This window comes from Gigantopelta aegis, chromosome 9 (genome assembly GCF_016097555.1).
Source record: "Gigantopelta aegis isolate Gae_Host chromosome 9, Gae_host_genome, whole genome shotgun sequence".
Taxonomy (NCBI): domain Eukaryota; kingdom Metazoa; phylum Mollusca; class Gastropoda; order Neomphalida; family Peltospiridae; genus Gigantopelta; species Gigantopelta aegis.
In genome coordinates this window covers 36,614,048-36,630,237 of record NC_054707.1, presented here as the reverse complement: position 1 = coordinate 36,630,237, position 16,190 = coordinate 36,614,048, and the positions used below count along the sequence as shown (strand labels likewise).

General features: G+C 38.8%; 2 protein-coding genes and 1 long non-coding RNA gene across 5 annotated transcripts in view; 1 reads left to right on the top strand and 2 right to left on the bottom strand.

Annotated features, from left to right (window-relative positions):
* LOC121381115 overlaps positions 1 to 3,998 on the bottom strand; it is a 28,257-nt gene extending 24,259 nt beyond the window's left edge. Inside the window, exon 1 of the mRNA XM_041510233.1 lies at positions 3,810 to 3,998. Coding sequence (XP_041366167.1) covers positions 3,810 to 3,864 — 55 coding nt within the window. The 5' untranslated portion in view covers positions 3,865 to 3,998. The remainder of the gene's footprint in view (positions 1 to 3,809) is intronic.
* Positions 1 to 16,190, top strand: part of LOC121381116 — a 38,802-nt gene that overhangs the window by 13,358 nt on the left and 9,254 nt on the right. For 2 of the 3 annotated variants that reach the window (XR_005959050.1, XR_005959051.1), the window contains exon 2: positions 13,313 to 13,482. This is a non-coding gene — a long non-coding RNA (uncharacterized LOC121381116). Of the gene's footprint in view, positions 1 to 13,312; positions 13,483 to 15,195; positions 15,369 to 16,190 lie in introns of all 3 variants that reach the window. The other variant, XR_005959052.1, reaches the window with a different exon arrangement.
* LOC121381113 (medium-chain acyl-CoA ligase ACSF2, mitochondrial-like) overlaps positions 13,102 to 16,190 on the bottom strand; it is a 28,826-nt gene continuing 25,737 nt past the window's right edge. The window contains exons 14-15 of the mRNA XM_041510232.1: positions 15,833 to 15,943; positions 13,102 to 13,382 (exon numbers count right to left, since the gene is read on the bottom strand). Coding sequence (XP_041366166.1) covers positions 13,263 to 13,382; positions 15,833 to 15,943 — 231 coding nt within the window. The 3' untranslated portion in view covers positions 13,102 to 13,262. The remainder of the gene's footprint in view (positions 13,383 to 15,832; positions 15,944 to 16,190) is intronic.

Genomic DNA, 16,190 nt, shown 5'->3' with positions numbered 1-16,190 from the left:
ACGACCACCTCCCCAACCTTTATAAGGGAACACGCGGCCCATATAATGAACCGTAAAGACGTGCAATATTACAATAGCTATGCTGTGTGTGTGTGTGTGTGTGTGTGTGTGTGTCTGTGTATCTGTCTGTGTGTGTGTATGTGTGTGTATGTGTGTATATGTGTCTGTGTATGTGTTTGTGTGTGTGTGTCTCTGTGTGTGTGTATGTGTGTATGTATATGTGTGTATGTGTGTGTGTATTCGTGTGTGTGTCTATGTGTGTGTATATATGTATGTGTCTGTGTATGTATGTGTGTGTATGTATGTCTGTGTGTGTGCGCATGTGTGTGTATGTGTGTGTGTGTCTCTCTGTGTGTATGTGTGTGTATGTGGGTGTGTGTGTGTGTATGTGTATGTATGTGTGTATTTGTGTGTATGTGTGTATGTGTGTGTATGTATGTGTGTATGTATGCGTGTGTATGTGTGTACGTGTGTTTATGTGTGTGTGTGTGTGTGGTTGTGTGTATGTGTTTGTGTGTGTCCGCGCGCGCGCGTGTGTGTGTGTTTATGTGTGTGTATGTCTGCGTTTGTGTGTTTGTGTGTCCGCAGGCGCGCGCGTGTGTGTATGTTTGTGTTTGTGTGTGTGTGTGTGTGTGTGTGCGCGCGTTTGTGTGTAAGTGGGTGTCTGCGCGTGTGTTTGTGTGTGTGTTTGTGTGTGTGTGCGTGTGTGCGTGTGCGTGTGTGCGTTTGTGTGTGTGTATATGTGTATGCGTGCGTGTGTGCATGGGTATGTGTAGGGCCTATGTGTGTATATGTGTGTGCGTGTGTTTATACAAGAGCAGAGTGCGCACATCCCCCCCCCGTTTGTTTACCTTGAAGAAGTGTCATTTGTGGGGATCGATCTTGTAACCCATCATATCTCAGATTTGCATTCTATTTCTAATCCCATCAAACACACATTTGATGAGTAACTTCACGGTAAAGCTCTGTGCAAAATTGTTCCGCAATATCTTGACGCTTTGCAAATAAAAGTGCAGGTACGAATTTAGTAGTTAGGTCAAAGACCTAAAGCCAAAATGAGCTCATTCATACAACTCATGTCTGGACAAAAATTTAAGTCCAAAGAACAAAATTAGACTGCTCGACCGAAAGGCTTTTAAAGTGATTTGAGCAACTTAGACGGGCTGCCAAAATAAAGTGCGTCGGACTGTTTACCAAAAAAAAAAAAAAAAAATTATAATTAAAGTCCAACTAAGCCCTTGGAACGGTTGGCGACTACGGGGACGAGATGAAGTGCTTGACGTTGAACTGTGGCACCAGTTTCCTCCAACGGTGGGCTAGCAAGGTCTTAGCTAGCTCGACGTAATGGGCACCGGCGATGATCTTCAGTACTCTGTGGATGGTGTAGTTGTCCATGTCTTCGAAGAGTATTCCCTGTCTGTAGAGATCATCTCGGCGCGACGTCACCACAAGTCCAAACTTCCCGTCTCGTAGTTCCATGGCGTGGATGGCACACTCAACTCCGTCAGGAAACTTCTTAAAGTTGCCCTCAAGAATGCCTCCCGGCAGTGAGCTGGTATCCGAGGTGTCCCCGACCAAGTATCGAGCGTACTGGCCCTTGATCTTGAAGATGACTAGGCTCCAGGTGGCGTCCCTGACCCGGGAGGTCGCGGAAGGCCGGGCCTTGGCTGGTTGGTCACTACTCGGTGGGGTGACAGCCTTCCGCTTCGCAGCAGCGCCATCCATAGGGATCTTGGCGGAGCAGAACTTACTTTTTACCTCAACCAGTTTTAGGCTAGGTGCCAAAGCGACAGCGGGCAGGGCTGCTCCCCCACCCACCCCCACCCCCAAACACGGGAGCCAGTACGCCTATGGTTATGGACAAAGGAGCCGGCCAAGGCCGGCTCTTGTTCCCACGACAGGCGTGCGCTACAACAGCTTGTTCTGAATGTGCACGTAAAACCCTATGACATGACATGACATGCCTATGGTTAGTGTTACGGCCCTAAGTACCTATCAGCAACAAGGCCAATACAACGGTGTTAATGTATTGTAAAATAAAATTTCTCACTGGATTAATCACAGAGTGAAAGTCACATTACCGGTCAGATAAGAGGCCTTGAGAAGCATTACAGAAGTAGTAAATCAATGACCCTGTTACAACTGCCACCATAAAACAGTGAACCCTCACTATCCAGCGGATAATAAAAATCATATTGCTATTTTACTACTGGTTTAATACACGTATAATTCAAATCATAGCCACTGTCGCGTGGGGCCTGGTTGTACTATTTATTTCTGTTTTGGCGAATATCGATAAAAAGGTTTTTATATAGATATAATATTTTTGAATTATTCATTAACTGTTTTATTTTTTATTATTTTGTTTGAAGTTTTCATACAGCTTAATACTCAATGCAAAGCAAAACTCCATTCTGGAAAAATTAGTTTCTGCCTCGTCAACCATGCCATATGGTTAAAATACTAGAGTTTCTGCCAGAGGGTAAAATGGGTATGGCGCCATACCCACATTTGTTTTGAAGATTTTATTTTAAACCTTTGTTAACCTTTTAACAAAATGAATTACTCTTATCATTACTGTTTGATTTTCTTAACCCTAATCCTAAATTTAACCCATTTTCTTTCTGGGTGAGGCCCCCCCCCCCCCCCCCCCCCCCCCCCTACCCCCTATCGATTGTGGTTGCATTCAATTCCATAGGCCATACCCAAACTTGTCTTTCTGGCAGAAACACTGTATACCCAGTGGCAGTACTGTACCAGAATTCGGGGCAGTGTCGGCGCAGGGGTATAGCCTTTGTCTTCCCTATTGCAAGCCTGTAGGAACCGGAGCGCTGGGTGTGTGTGTGTGTGCCGCCCCCACTCAAGGACGAAAATGAAAATGAAAAAAAAAAAATATATATATATTACCTTCCTAGCAACACACGTCCGTGTACTTTGTGGTTCAATCCAAGTTACAGTTGTCTTCAATGAGATCAAGTTACTAACAAATCTGTATACACATCAGTTAACCTGTTTAGTCCTTTTGTTAGATTATTGTGCAATGAATTGTGATCCAGTTGTTTTATAAATGTATTAGAATTTTAATCTTTGTTTTAAAAGTGTGACACATAGCTTGCTGGACTAGTCAACAATTAGTCAGACTTGCCTACAATGAATTGTTTGCCAGTTGTGTTATATGTAATTTTAATCTTTGTTTGTTTTGTTTTAATAACGTGGGATACATAGACAAAACATAGAAATAAATGCGTCATATTATTAATGCGAATAACACGAGCTCGCATTTTCCGCATTAATATTATGATCGCATTAATTTCAGGATCTACAGTATTGGTTTTTTTTTGGTTTTATTTTTGTTCTGCCATCCCTGATACAGCCGTGCGTTGCGCTCTAACAGCGGCGGATCCAGAAAATCCATTTAGGGGGGCCCCAGTGACATAAGGTGGAATGCCAAGGGAACTCTGGAGGGGGATCGTAAAACACGTAAAATTAATATATAATAAAATTATACTATCGCAGATTTTTTTTTGGGCGGACACCCAGCCCCCCTAGATTCGCCTCTGCCTAAGAAGGGTGGCCAGGGCCACCCTCCCCCTTTGTCTCCTGTGTCGTGCTACCGCTGAATTCACCCGGTATATAGTAATAATACACGCTATTAACAAAGCCCCGCGAAGCCGCTTTGTTCGCGAACACGAATCAATAAATTTCAGATTAATATTTAATGCACAAAAGCTTAAAAGGTATTATCGATTACCCAATAACAGGTAAACTACTTACTAAAACTATACAGTTATATCCGTTATTACACTCACCCAAAATGTGTAATATCAGAGGAACAATCCCGTCCATTCGTAACGTCGCAAACATCGGGTATTCGTCCTGTATATTTTATGTACAATTGAAACAGCCCGATCCGCAAGAGAAATGATTCGTGTCCCACTCAGTTAATCTCCGACAGTTCCCAAGCACATCATTTTTAGTAAAGGTGTTTGCTGAATGGGTCTGGGCGCTAATGGGAATATGATCTGCGCATGTCGCATGGTGACGTCACTTGTAACATGAGACAGGTGTGATGGGTAGAGATGTAAAGAGGTTTTGTGTGATTAGAAAGCTTGTTTTGTGCCCAGGTGAATTCGTGTCAGTTATTTTTTTTATTTTTTTTTTTATCTTAACAGCAGTTAGGCGGAAAGAGTAACCCACTGCGTGGCGGCAGCGGGTTTCCTCTCTCATAGTTTGTGTAGTCCTCAACTATATGTCAGACGCCATATAACCGTAATTAAAATGTGTTGAGTGTGTCGTTAAATAAAAACATTATTACCTTTCTTCCTTCATATACAGGGGCGTAGGCTAGGGGGGTTCGGGGGGTTCGGACGAACAAAATAGAAAAAGGTCCACTTGGTTCATATTCGACTAGGGCCAGTACCTTTAAATATATACTGTGCTACAAAAGAAATGCGAGCACACATAAGTACCCTGTAGATGATCTCCATAGTGTAAAGGTATTTCACTACTACTAGGGACGGGATGTAGATCAGCGGTAAAGTGCTCGCTTGATGCGCGGTCGGTCTGGGATCGATCCCCGTCGGTGGGCCCATTGGGCTATTTCTCGTTCCCGCCAATGCACCACGACTGGTATATCAAAGGCCGTGGTATGTACTACCCTGTCTGTGGGATGGTGCATATAACAGATCCCTTGCTGCTAATCAAAAACACCCGTCCATGGAGTGGCGACAGCGGGTTACCTCCCTCAATATCTGTGGTCCTTAACCATATGTCAGACGCCATATAACCGTAAATAAAATATGTTGAGTGCGTCGTTAAATAAAACATTTCTTTCTTTCTTTATTTCACCCCTATAGTTTTTACATTGTCGAGCACACAAACATTACCTTATATGTACCAATTAAGCTAACACAAATATTACCATTCTTTCATTTAATTTCAATGTATTTAGTAGTCAAACTTTAATAAGAATATATACAACTTTCATACGACCTATTTTAGAATATGCTTCTGAGGTATGGGATGTCTGTTCAGGACCGCCGGAACGACTGTGACATTGGGGCGGCGGACTAGCGATGTTGAGGGCCACGATTGTGACATTGAGGCGGCGGACTAGCGATGTTGAGGGCCACGATTGTGACATTGGGGCGGCGGACTAGCGATGTTGAGGGCCACGATTGTGACATTGGGGCGGCGGACTAGCGATGTTGAGGGCCACGATTGTGACATTGGGCGGCGGACTAGCGACGTTGAGGGCCACGATTGTGACATTGAGGCGGCGGACTAGCGACGTTGAGGGCCACGATTGTGACATTGGGGCGGCGGACGAGTGACTAGCTAGCGATGTTGAGGGCCACGATTGTGACATTGGGGCGGCGGACTAGCGATGTTGAGGGCCACGATTGTGACATTGGGGCGGCGGACTAGCGATGTTGAGGGCCACGATTGTGACATTGAGGCGGCGGACTAGATATGTTGAGGGCTACGAAATGTAGATACTGGAAAAACTATTTTAATGGCTTCTGGATATTATAAATAATCTTTGATTGTGATAAAATGTGTTGCTATTTTATATAAAAAGAAATGCAAATTATATAACAAAACATTAAGGAGCGTTTAGTTACATTTTTAAAACTTTTTTGAAAGTTTATAAATGCATTCTGCCCACACCACTGGAATGAGGGTGTGTCTCCGATGATGTCACAGATATGCCATTTGTGGGGGTTTTTTTTGCATTGCCGGTACTCAAAATTTGCCTAAGTTGAACACTCTTTTGTCGTGACCGGAGAAATATGCACTGCCTACAGATTTCATATCCAAGCTGTCCAATCTGTCCTATGTACATGCAATAGCATCCGGTGATTTAACCTTTTCTGCGACATACTGGTACGTAGATATGTTTCTACTCTTCACAAGGCCAAACACGAAGGGTCTTTGGTTGCGGGCATCACCAAAAGTATGTTGATCAGTGTCATGATTTCAGAGAAATACCAAATATAAAGTTAGTTCCGTAGAAAAACGATTCATTTTACAATAAACATAACCATATTGACCTTTTAGATTTGCGGGTGTTATTACCTATTTGATACCCGTCAAAAATTACATTTGCGGGATCAAATACACAATAACATCCGCCAATCTGAAAACTCCATATGGTTATTTCCTAAATTACTATTTAGCATACCATGACCTGCGTATCGGATATGGATTTTAATTATGTAGATCTATATACAAATCTAATATTAATCTATAATGACAAAACTGATTTGGACCCGGACCGTTTTACAATACAAATTTTGTGAAAAGTGGTAAAATTCTTTGGACGGCGATCTCAACTGGTCACATTATTGGAGCAGCGGCCGCCGCCCCTGCGCCCCAGTTCCGGAGGCCATACTGTTCTCAATTAGATACAGATAAATTAGAAAAAAATACAGTTAGAAGCAGCTAGAGTAATCACTGGCATGCTCATATTTGCCTCACGTAATTCGTTATATATTGAAACGGGTTTGACTACTCTAAGTAAAAGAAGAAAAGCAAAACATTATGCACTATGTTCAAAATAATGAAAAGAATGACTCCCGATTTTTTAACCGATTGTATTCCTGAAAGTGTAGAACAAAGAGTTCCTTATATGTTAAGAAGTCGGGAAAACATATCAACACCATTTTCGATAACGAATTTATTAAAATCTTCATTTATTTATTCAACAATTAATCTTTGGAATAATTGAAATCCAGCTATATCATCGTTTAAAAAAGCAGTAACGCCAACGGTAGATGTGGTTCAATCATACTTTTGGTATGGGGAAACGAAGAGAAAATATAACACACAAGATTACGACATTGGTGTAGTGCCTTAAATGCAGATCTTTATAAATATGGGCTTACAGCAGATCCTTCGAATAACTGTGGATATTATACAGAAATAAATATTTACAGATATGAGCAACGGATGCAGGTTCTTTGTAACTCGTTACAACATGTATAACCAATAAATTTACAACTGCTTTTATATGGTCGAAATACCGTAAGTGATCTCTATAATAAAAACTATTTGTGTTCAAAATGTTATTAAACAAACACATCGTTTTGATTAAAATAGTCTAATGGTTTGAAGTCACACGTACTTCTTTGTTTCTTTTCTAGTTGGCCTCAGACCACAATTAATTTCGCTATATGTTTCTATATAGCCTTAGTGGCTATAACATTTTTATTAATATCAGCAGGCCCGTGAAGTTTTGTATGTACCTTTGCCTGCATGGGGGACACATACCCTGAAAAGGACAACCCCTGTTGTCCAGCTCGTTCTCCCAGCATATTGGTTTAAACAGACACACCCTCTAAACAAGGCCGGAGTACACCCATTTTACACAAAAAGCACTACTTTTGCATGGGCCGGAATTACCACAAACAAGTCTTCAATGTCAGCAAGTTACACATGTTTACAAACTACATGCTATTCCCTGTCACTTCAGTCAAACAGTTGCCACTTCATAGCTGTCTGCCATGAAATAATCACAGTCAAACAGCAGACTACTTGCGCGGTGAAACTTCCGGATTTTCGACAACCAAATGGGGAGATAACTGTAATCTGAGGCCAGTTTCTTTCAAAGTCCTGTTGTACATAATGCCCTCTTTTCCTCAATTTGATTGTTACTAAAACACATTTGTATACAAATTTTATATCTATACATTACTATTAATTATAATTAAGTAATTGTCGCCATTATATTGTATGTATACAGGAGAGGGCCTAGTAAGTTGGCAAACTTGTACCAAATCCTTTGTTGTTTATGCAATAAAATATTTTTTTAATCAAACAAAATCTGGTATTATGGTGACTTTTCTTCTGATTGGAGGAAAGCAATTATTCCTATTCCCAAGACTAGTAAGGATCCAACGAATCCGACCAGTTATCGCCCCATTGCTTTGACAAGATGCATCTGTAGAACAATGGAACAAATAATCAACCTTAGACTTCTCTAGTATCCAAGAGTCCCATAAGTTTCTTCCTGACGTGCAATGTGGATTCAGATCTAAACGTAGCACAGTTGATCATCTGGTTACATTTGAAACGTTCTGCAGGGAAGCTTTTATCTTTAATCGTCATTGGGTATCAGTATTGTTATATTTGGAGAATGTTTACACTGAAATATAGGATTGTAAAAGACCTCCATGGAATGGGCATAAAAGGTTGACTTCCTGATTTTATTTCATTTTTTTAAAGATAGAACTTTTAAAGTAACAGTGGGTGGGATCCACTTTATCTGATTCTCACACCAAGAGATGGGTATGCTTCAAGATAGCATCCTGTATGATACGCTGTTTTCTATGAAAATTAATACAACACCCAGTGTTTAAAACCTGGTGCTGACTGCTGTTATATGTAAATGATTTTCAGATTTGCTACAGATCGTCCAATATGAGTATCATTGAATGTCAGTTACAGCTATGTTTTAACAAATGTCAACAAAGGATAACTGACAAAGGTATTAGATTATCAAAGTCTGTCTGTATGCATCTCTGTCAGAAAAGAAGTCACATTTAGATACACAGCTGTTTTTGGACAAAACTCCGATTCCAGTTGTGGAGGAGACCAAATTCCTGGTTGTTATAAATGACAGGAAGCTAACATTTGTGCTCCATTAAAATATGTTAAAAAGAAGGGCTTAAAGGCCCTCGATAATTTAAAGGCTATTGGCAATTCAGAGTGGAGAGCAGACCAAAAGGTCATGCGCCAACTCTTATCGAGCTTTTGTTAGATTTAACCTTGATTATGGGTGCACGCAAGTTGTAGATGCAGATGGTAGATCCTATACATAACCAGGGTCTAGTGCTTTGTCTTTAGGCACTGGGAGTTTAGAACGTCTGTAGAGACCTTGTACATTGATGCGCTCGAACCTATTTAGGCACTTGACGTGCAAATCTTTCTTTGCAGTATGCTACCAAGATTAAAGCATCCTGCATATAATGCGGTGTTTCATAACAAATATATGAAACTGTTTGATGCGAGACCAAATGCCATCCGAAAATGTTTTTATTTATTTGTTTTGTTAAATTTTTTATTGCCCCAAAAATACATTTGTAATGTTAGGATTGGGGACTCCTAATTCATCACCTTACAAAATAAGTGCTCAGAAACTATACTAATACATTTAACTAATAAAGACATGTTGAAAACACAATAGTCTGTACAACAATTTGAGAACAATATTTGTTACTATAAGCACACACACACACACACACACACACACACACACACACACACACACACACACACACACACACACTAATATACGATTACGTCATAGGATGTTACGCTTAATGTTTGTAAATATATTGTGAGATGTATATTAGGAGCAAGTAATACAGTTGGATTTATAATATACCATTGGATTCATGAAACACAAAAACAACAACCAAAAGAAGAAGAGAAAAGACAAAATTATTTTCAACAGAAAAAATAAGTAAAATATAGATAAAATAAAATAAATAGTATATAAATATATACTTGCATAAGAAGTAGACGAAAGGGAAGAGAGGGAGAGTTAGAGAAAGATATTTGTAAACAATGAGAGCCTTTTATCTGTATTAATACAAGTTGATTCTTGTTTGATATATTAAAGGGACATTCTCGAGTTTGCTGCATTGTAAGACGTTTCCGACTATTAAAATAATTCTACGATTAAACTTGCATATTAAATATATTTTCTTGTTTAGAATATCAGTGTCTGTATATTCAATGTGTTTCTGGTCGTCTCAATATTTGTAAGAAGCCCAAACTGTACGAAAAACTAATATTTTAGGAAACAAAAGAAATTTAACCTAGTACATACATAAGAACGATCAGAAATACGTTTAATATACAGCCACTAATATTTTATGTAGAAAAATATATTTGATATGTAATCACAATCGTTAAAAAGTCTTTGTTAGTCGATAGCATATTAAACATTGCAGCTAACTCAGGAATGTCCCTTTAAAAAACATAAACCAAGACTCGTCTTTTTAACCCAAAACAACAACTATTTAATGAAATGTTTGTAGATCGACCACCGTTGATAAAATTTGGTCCAGTCACAATTGCGAAATGCAAGAAACGTTTCAGTATTGTAAACAAATTTTAAAAACAATTGTACATTTGGTACCACCCCAACAAACTTCATCCTGTATATATACTGTTTTTCAAGTATTATAATTAAATTTAATATATCTTCTGCACTATGATTATCATGTATTTGAAATATTATATCTGTAACTGTAAAATGAAGATGTCTAATATGAGTACATTCTTTTTGTTTTTAACAATCCCTGTAGGTTTTGCCAAAAAGTTTGTATTAATGGACAGAACCAAAATAATTGAATACGTTTCTGGAACAGATTTACAGAATGAACATTTGTCATCTTGTTGAATTCTTATTTTACAGAGAAATATATTTGCAGACAGTATTCGGTGTTCTAGTCTATACTGTAAACACTTCAAATTCGTGTCCTTAGTTATTTTATGGTAAAGACTATATGCTTTTTTCCAATTAAACGAATTTGTAAGAAAACGTTCATTAATCCATTTCTTTTGTGAGATTGGTTTGCAGTTGTTTTTTGAAAGAATGTTATAAATTCTCCAACAACCTTTCTTGTCTTGTAACAGAATTATTGTCGGGATAGGTATTGGTGGTCTTTGTATATTACAATTATACTTATTGAAAACATACTGATTTAGTAAGCCCCTTATTGCATTTAAAAGTCCATGTATTTCTAAAAAGATTTATGTCCTGTAGTATATTGTGTATGTAGTCTACCTTTTGTGTTTGCCTCCAACCTTCACACCTTCGTTATACCGAACATTTGGTCTTTATCAGTTTGCAAAATTGATTTAACAGACATTTTGGAAACGCTTTCATATTTTGGTTTTCCACCTTGGTATATTCGAACTTAAAGGGACATTCCAAAGTTTGCTGCATTGTGAGATGTTTCCGACTAATAAAATATTTTTAAAATAAAACTTACATATTAAATATATTTTCTTGTTTAGAATATTCAATGTGTTTCTGGTCGTCTTAATATTTGTAAGAAGCCCAAACTAATTTCGTACGTAAGAAAAAATATATTTTAGAAAATAAAATGAAATTTATCCTAATACAGACATTACAACGGTCAGAAACACGTTTAATATACAGCCACTAACATTTTATGCAGAAAAATATATTTGATATGTAATTACAATCGTTAACAAGTCTCTGTTAGTCGATAACATCTTAAACATTGCAGCAAACTCAGGAATGTCCCTTTAACAATATATATTTTTGTCTTGGGCCTTCAATCAGTGAAGCCTGTCCTTGGAGAGTGGCAGTCCTCCTACAAGCGGTGCAGGAAGGATGAGGTGGTCGTCTGTTGTGCTCCCATTGACCATAACCATTTAACATATTCATTTGTTTTAACGAAGGATGCTCCTTATCACTGTGAACACTGCCAGAGTACAAAAAACGACAACAACAACAACAACAAAAATCCCAAAATTATATTAGAAAGTGGACACACACGCACGCACGCACGCACGCACGCACGCATACACACAAACGTACATGTACAATCATACGCACAGGTTTTGACGTGCAAACATGCATGCACACACAAACATAATGATCATGTACATATCCATCCAGACGCACTCATACACATAGACGCAAGAATACGTGGATTAACCACTCGTTTCCAAATTAAGACATGCTATACTCTGCTTAATACATATTATAGTAATAAAGAGAGAAAGTTTTTTTTTCCTTCTCTCACTCTTTGTTTCTATTTCTAGTACTCTTCTTCCTAGTATCCAGAATATTTCCCCTTCAGTTACAGTATCATGTTAAGCCTATCTGTTTCATCTTAATATTGAATACTATGCATGTGTGTATACAGCTCGCGCCGTTTGTGTTCCCTTTTGTATATCTTCGGCTTCATCCCTGTTACTCCACACGTCCGTCTCTCTCTCTCTCTCTCTCTCTCTCTCTCTCTCTCTCTCTCTCTCTCTCTCTCTCTCTCTCTCTCATATACATACACACGCACATGCATATGTATACACATATTGTTTAAAAAGTGCTTTATATACGAGTGTATAGCTTTAATTATGTATCGTTTATGTATATACAATAATACCATGTACAGCAATGATTCAAGGCCCCAACCTTGACCTTGCTTATGTTTCTGGGGACAATAAAAAAAAAAGAGAGAGAGAGAGAAGCAACCAACAATTCGACCAAAAAAAAAAATAGTGGGCCGAATTTACGAAGTCTTTCTTCTTAAAAACAAGTGTTGAAGCATTGTAAATGTATGCAGTTACACGCGTGTAAGACATAAACAGGTGTTGAAGCATTGTAAATGTATGCAGTTACACGCGTGTAAGACATAAACAGGTGTTTAAGCATTGTAAATGTATGCAGTTACACGCGTATAAGACATAAACAGGTGTTTTAAGCATTGCAAATGTATGCAGCAGTTACACGCGTGTAAGACATAAACAGGTGTTTTAAGCATTGTAAATGTATGCAGTTACACGCGCGTAAGACATAAACAGGTGTTTTAAGCATTGTAAATGTATGCAGTTACACGCGCGTAAGACATAAACAGGTGTTTTAAGCATTGTAAATGTATGCAGTTACACGCGCGTAAGACATAAACAGGTGTTTTAAGCATTGTAAATGTATGCAGTTACACGCGTGTAAGACATAAACAGGTGTTTTAAGCATTGTAAATGTATGCAGTTACACGCGCGTAAGACATAAACAGGTGTTTAAGCATTGTAAATGTATGCAGTTACACGCGCGTAAGACATAAACAGGTGTTGAAGCATTGTAAATGTATGCAGTTACACGCGCGTAAGACATAAACAGGTGTTTTAAGCATTGTAAATGTATGCAGTTACACGCGTGTAAGACAAACAGGTGTTTTAAGCATTGTAAATGTATGCAGTTACACGCGCGTAAGACATAAACAGGTGTTTAAGCATTGTAAATGTATGCAGTTACACGCGCGTAAGACATAAACAGGTGTTGAAGCATTGTAAATGTATGCAGTTACACGCGCGTAAGACATAAACAGGTGTTTTAAGCATTGTAAATGTATGCAGTTACACGCGTGTAAGACATAAACAGGTGTTTAAGCATTGTAAATGTATGCAGTTACACGCGTGTAAGACACTTTTTTTACAGACTAGATAGCATATACCACGGCTATTATTGATATGTTCATCATTACAGCTTAAAATGTCTTCTAAAGTTTGAGCATTTCAATAGCCAATTCTCGCATCTTGTACTTGACAGGTTTTCCGACGGGATTAAGAGGAAAAGAATCCACAAATTTGACGATGCTTGGTACCTTGAATTTAGCAATCTGAAAAAGTAAATAGCAACCCGTAAGATATGACATGATAACTCAATAATACGTGACGTGTCTCGTTGCCGTAGTGGTTAAGCCATAGGAAATGAGGCTGGTAGGTACTACAAATATTTTATACTACTTTCAACGTCTTGTTTTAACTATCAGTTTTGACGTCCCTTTGTATACTAGTTTTTTTTTTTGTAGTTTTTTGTCAAAATGGCCCAGTAGCATATTTGAAAAAAAAGGTATATAATTTTATATATGTATGTACTTACTGCATTTATTTATTTATTTATTTATTAAGGGGTTTTGGGTTAGCTTTCTCTCTGCTTGTATGTATGATACTGTATTGAACAACTCATTGCATACACCTCTAGTAGGTAGTACTAAACCAAATAACTTCCGGCTGGGTCAAAGCTTGATAGAGAAGTGAACACCACAAGTCCTGTGATTGGTTATAAATATGAGTGTGTTGGTTGTAAAAAATAATAGTTCCATCTGGGTAAAAAAAATATGCAATTTTATTTCATCTAGTATCACTGTGTCAAGTAGCCGTGTGCTTGACAAATGTATGGGGTACCTGTAAAAAAATGACTCGAATTTTGTGCGTAACTAGGGTAGTCATAGACGCTACCCGTTATCTCAGAAACGAGCAGCCTGACCCACAATTTTTTCTGATTCACTTTAAGTGTGAGGGGTGGTAGTATTTATATCCGTGGCGTTTATGTCGATTGATACGGTGGTAGGTAGGAGTTTTTAGCCACATATTATATTACTATTGTCGTCTATGGGATTTGATTTGGTAGTATACACCCAGTAGGGTCTACATAGGCTGTGTGTTTGTATGTGAGGGACTGGAAAAAAATAAAGTTTAAAAAATAAATTAAAAAGTTTTCGCAAACCAAAATTTCTGCTTCAAGTCTGCTTGTTGTGGTTATTTCATTAGCAAAAAACGAATTTTATGCGAAACAAAACAAAAACAAACAAACAACAACAACAACAATCCAGGACCATTGAGTTAAAAAAAAAGAGAAGTCAATAGGCGTTGAGTTATTATCCTGCTATAGGCGTACGGGCTTCCATTTTTGTAGAGAGGCAGGCTGGTTTTGCTCGAATTAAACAAAAATGCTCGAATCTAGATAATAACTCTTTTTTCACGTTACCATCACTACCAAACCGCTATAAAGGGTGGCAAATGAATCGCTACGCATTTGTACACGAATTACAACTAATTTTGCGTGTAGAATGATGGAAATACATGGTAAAAAGGCCTCAGGTTAGCATGTTTTGCCCGAATATCTCTATAATTTTTGTCCGAATTTGAAGATTTGCCCCCTTTGCACCCCCTCCCCCCATCTCATACGCTTATGTATCCTGCTACGATTTTAGTATGTAGATAACAGTTTTGTCACTCAGCTCACTGAGCAATGCGCGACTACTGGTCTTGCAAAACGTGAGACAGAACTCCAAACCCCTCGTCCATATTACATCCCCTTGAAAAACGGACGCCACCTGTGGATATACACACTTTTCGCGAACACCTGATATCATCACTGTCACCCAGCTGTACTTATCCTAATGCGCTCTGCCCGGTGCTAGTTTTGATTCAGTAAAACTACTCTGGGAGTGGCAGTCCTCTGTGGCGGTGCAAGAAGGATGAAATCTCTAGTAAAGGATCTCTATAGAGGAGACACTACATATATATTCATGGAATCAATACCTATTTTGAAAGATACCCATTCGACTCTGCACTGTGCGGAGATACGGCCCAGGATTTTGTCGTTCAGATTTAACATATGCATGTAATAAATCTATTTCGTTTTAGAAGGAAGGGCCGATATCTTGGTCGGACGATTGTTTCTGTAGGATGATTGCCTATGTATAATGTGTACTTTGAAATACTGTAAGTGTCCTTCCTGACGTCGCATCCCCCCTCGAGCAACATCCTGTATTCGGCCCTTCCTTGGATTTGAAGATCTAGATCATACTTGTTGAGAGGTACGTGTAATGACGTAAAGTTAGTTCTTAAAGAAGATCTGAAAAGCTATTGGATGTCAGTTTGGTAATTTGACACATAGTCTTAGAGAGGAAGGAAGGAAATGTTTTATTTAACGACGCACTCCAGCACATTTTATTTACGGTTATATGGCGTCGGACATATGGTTAAGAACCACACATATATTAAGAGAGGAAACCCGCTGTCGCCACTTCAAATGGGCTACTCTTTTCGATTAGCAGTAAGGGATCTTTTATATGCACCATCCCACAGACAGGATAACATATACCACGGCCTTTGATATACCAGTCGTGGTGCCCAGGCTGTAGCGAGAAATAACCCAATGGGCCCACCGACGGGAATTGATCCCAAACCGACCGTACATCAAACGAGCGCGTTACCACTGGGCTACGTCCCGCCCCTAAAGAAGATATGAAGACAATGGATTTAAAGACAATAAACTCACGTGTTTTCGACAGTAGTCCTGAATTTCTGCTTCACTTGCGCTGACTGAATCTTTCAAAATAATAAATGCACACACTTGTTCTCCCAGTCTGTAGTGCGGAACACCAACAACCTGGGTGAAAACGAAAACCAAAACTACTATATAGTCCCGTTTGTTAAAGTTTGTTTTGATTAAAGACACGACTAGATCATATTGATCTATTAATCATCGGTTATATGGCGTCGGACATATGGTAAAGGACCACACAGATATTGAGAGAGGAAAGCCGCTGTCACCACTTCATGGGCTACTCTTTTCGATTAGCAGCAAGGGATCTTTTATATGTACCATCCCACAGACAGGATAGCACCTACCACGG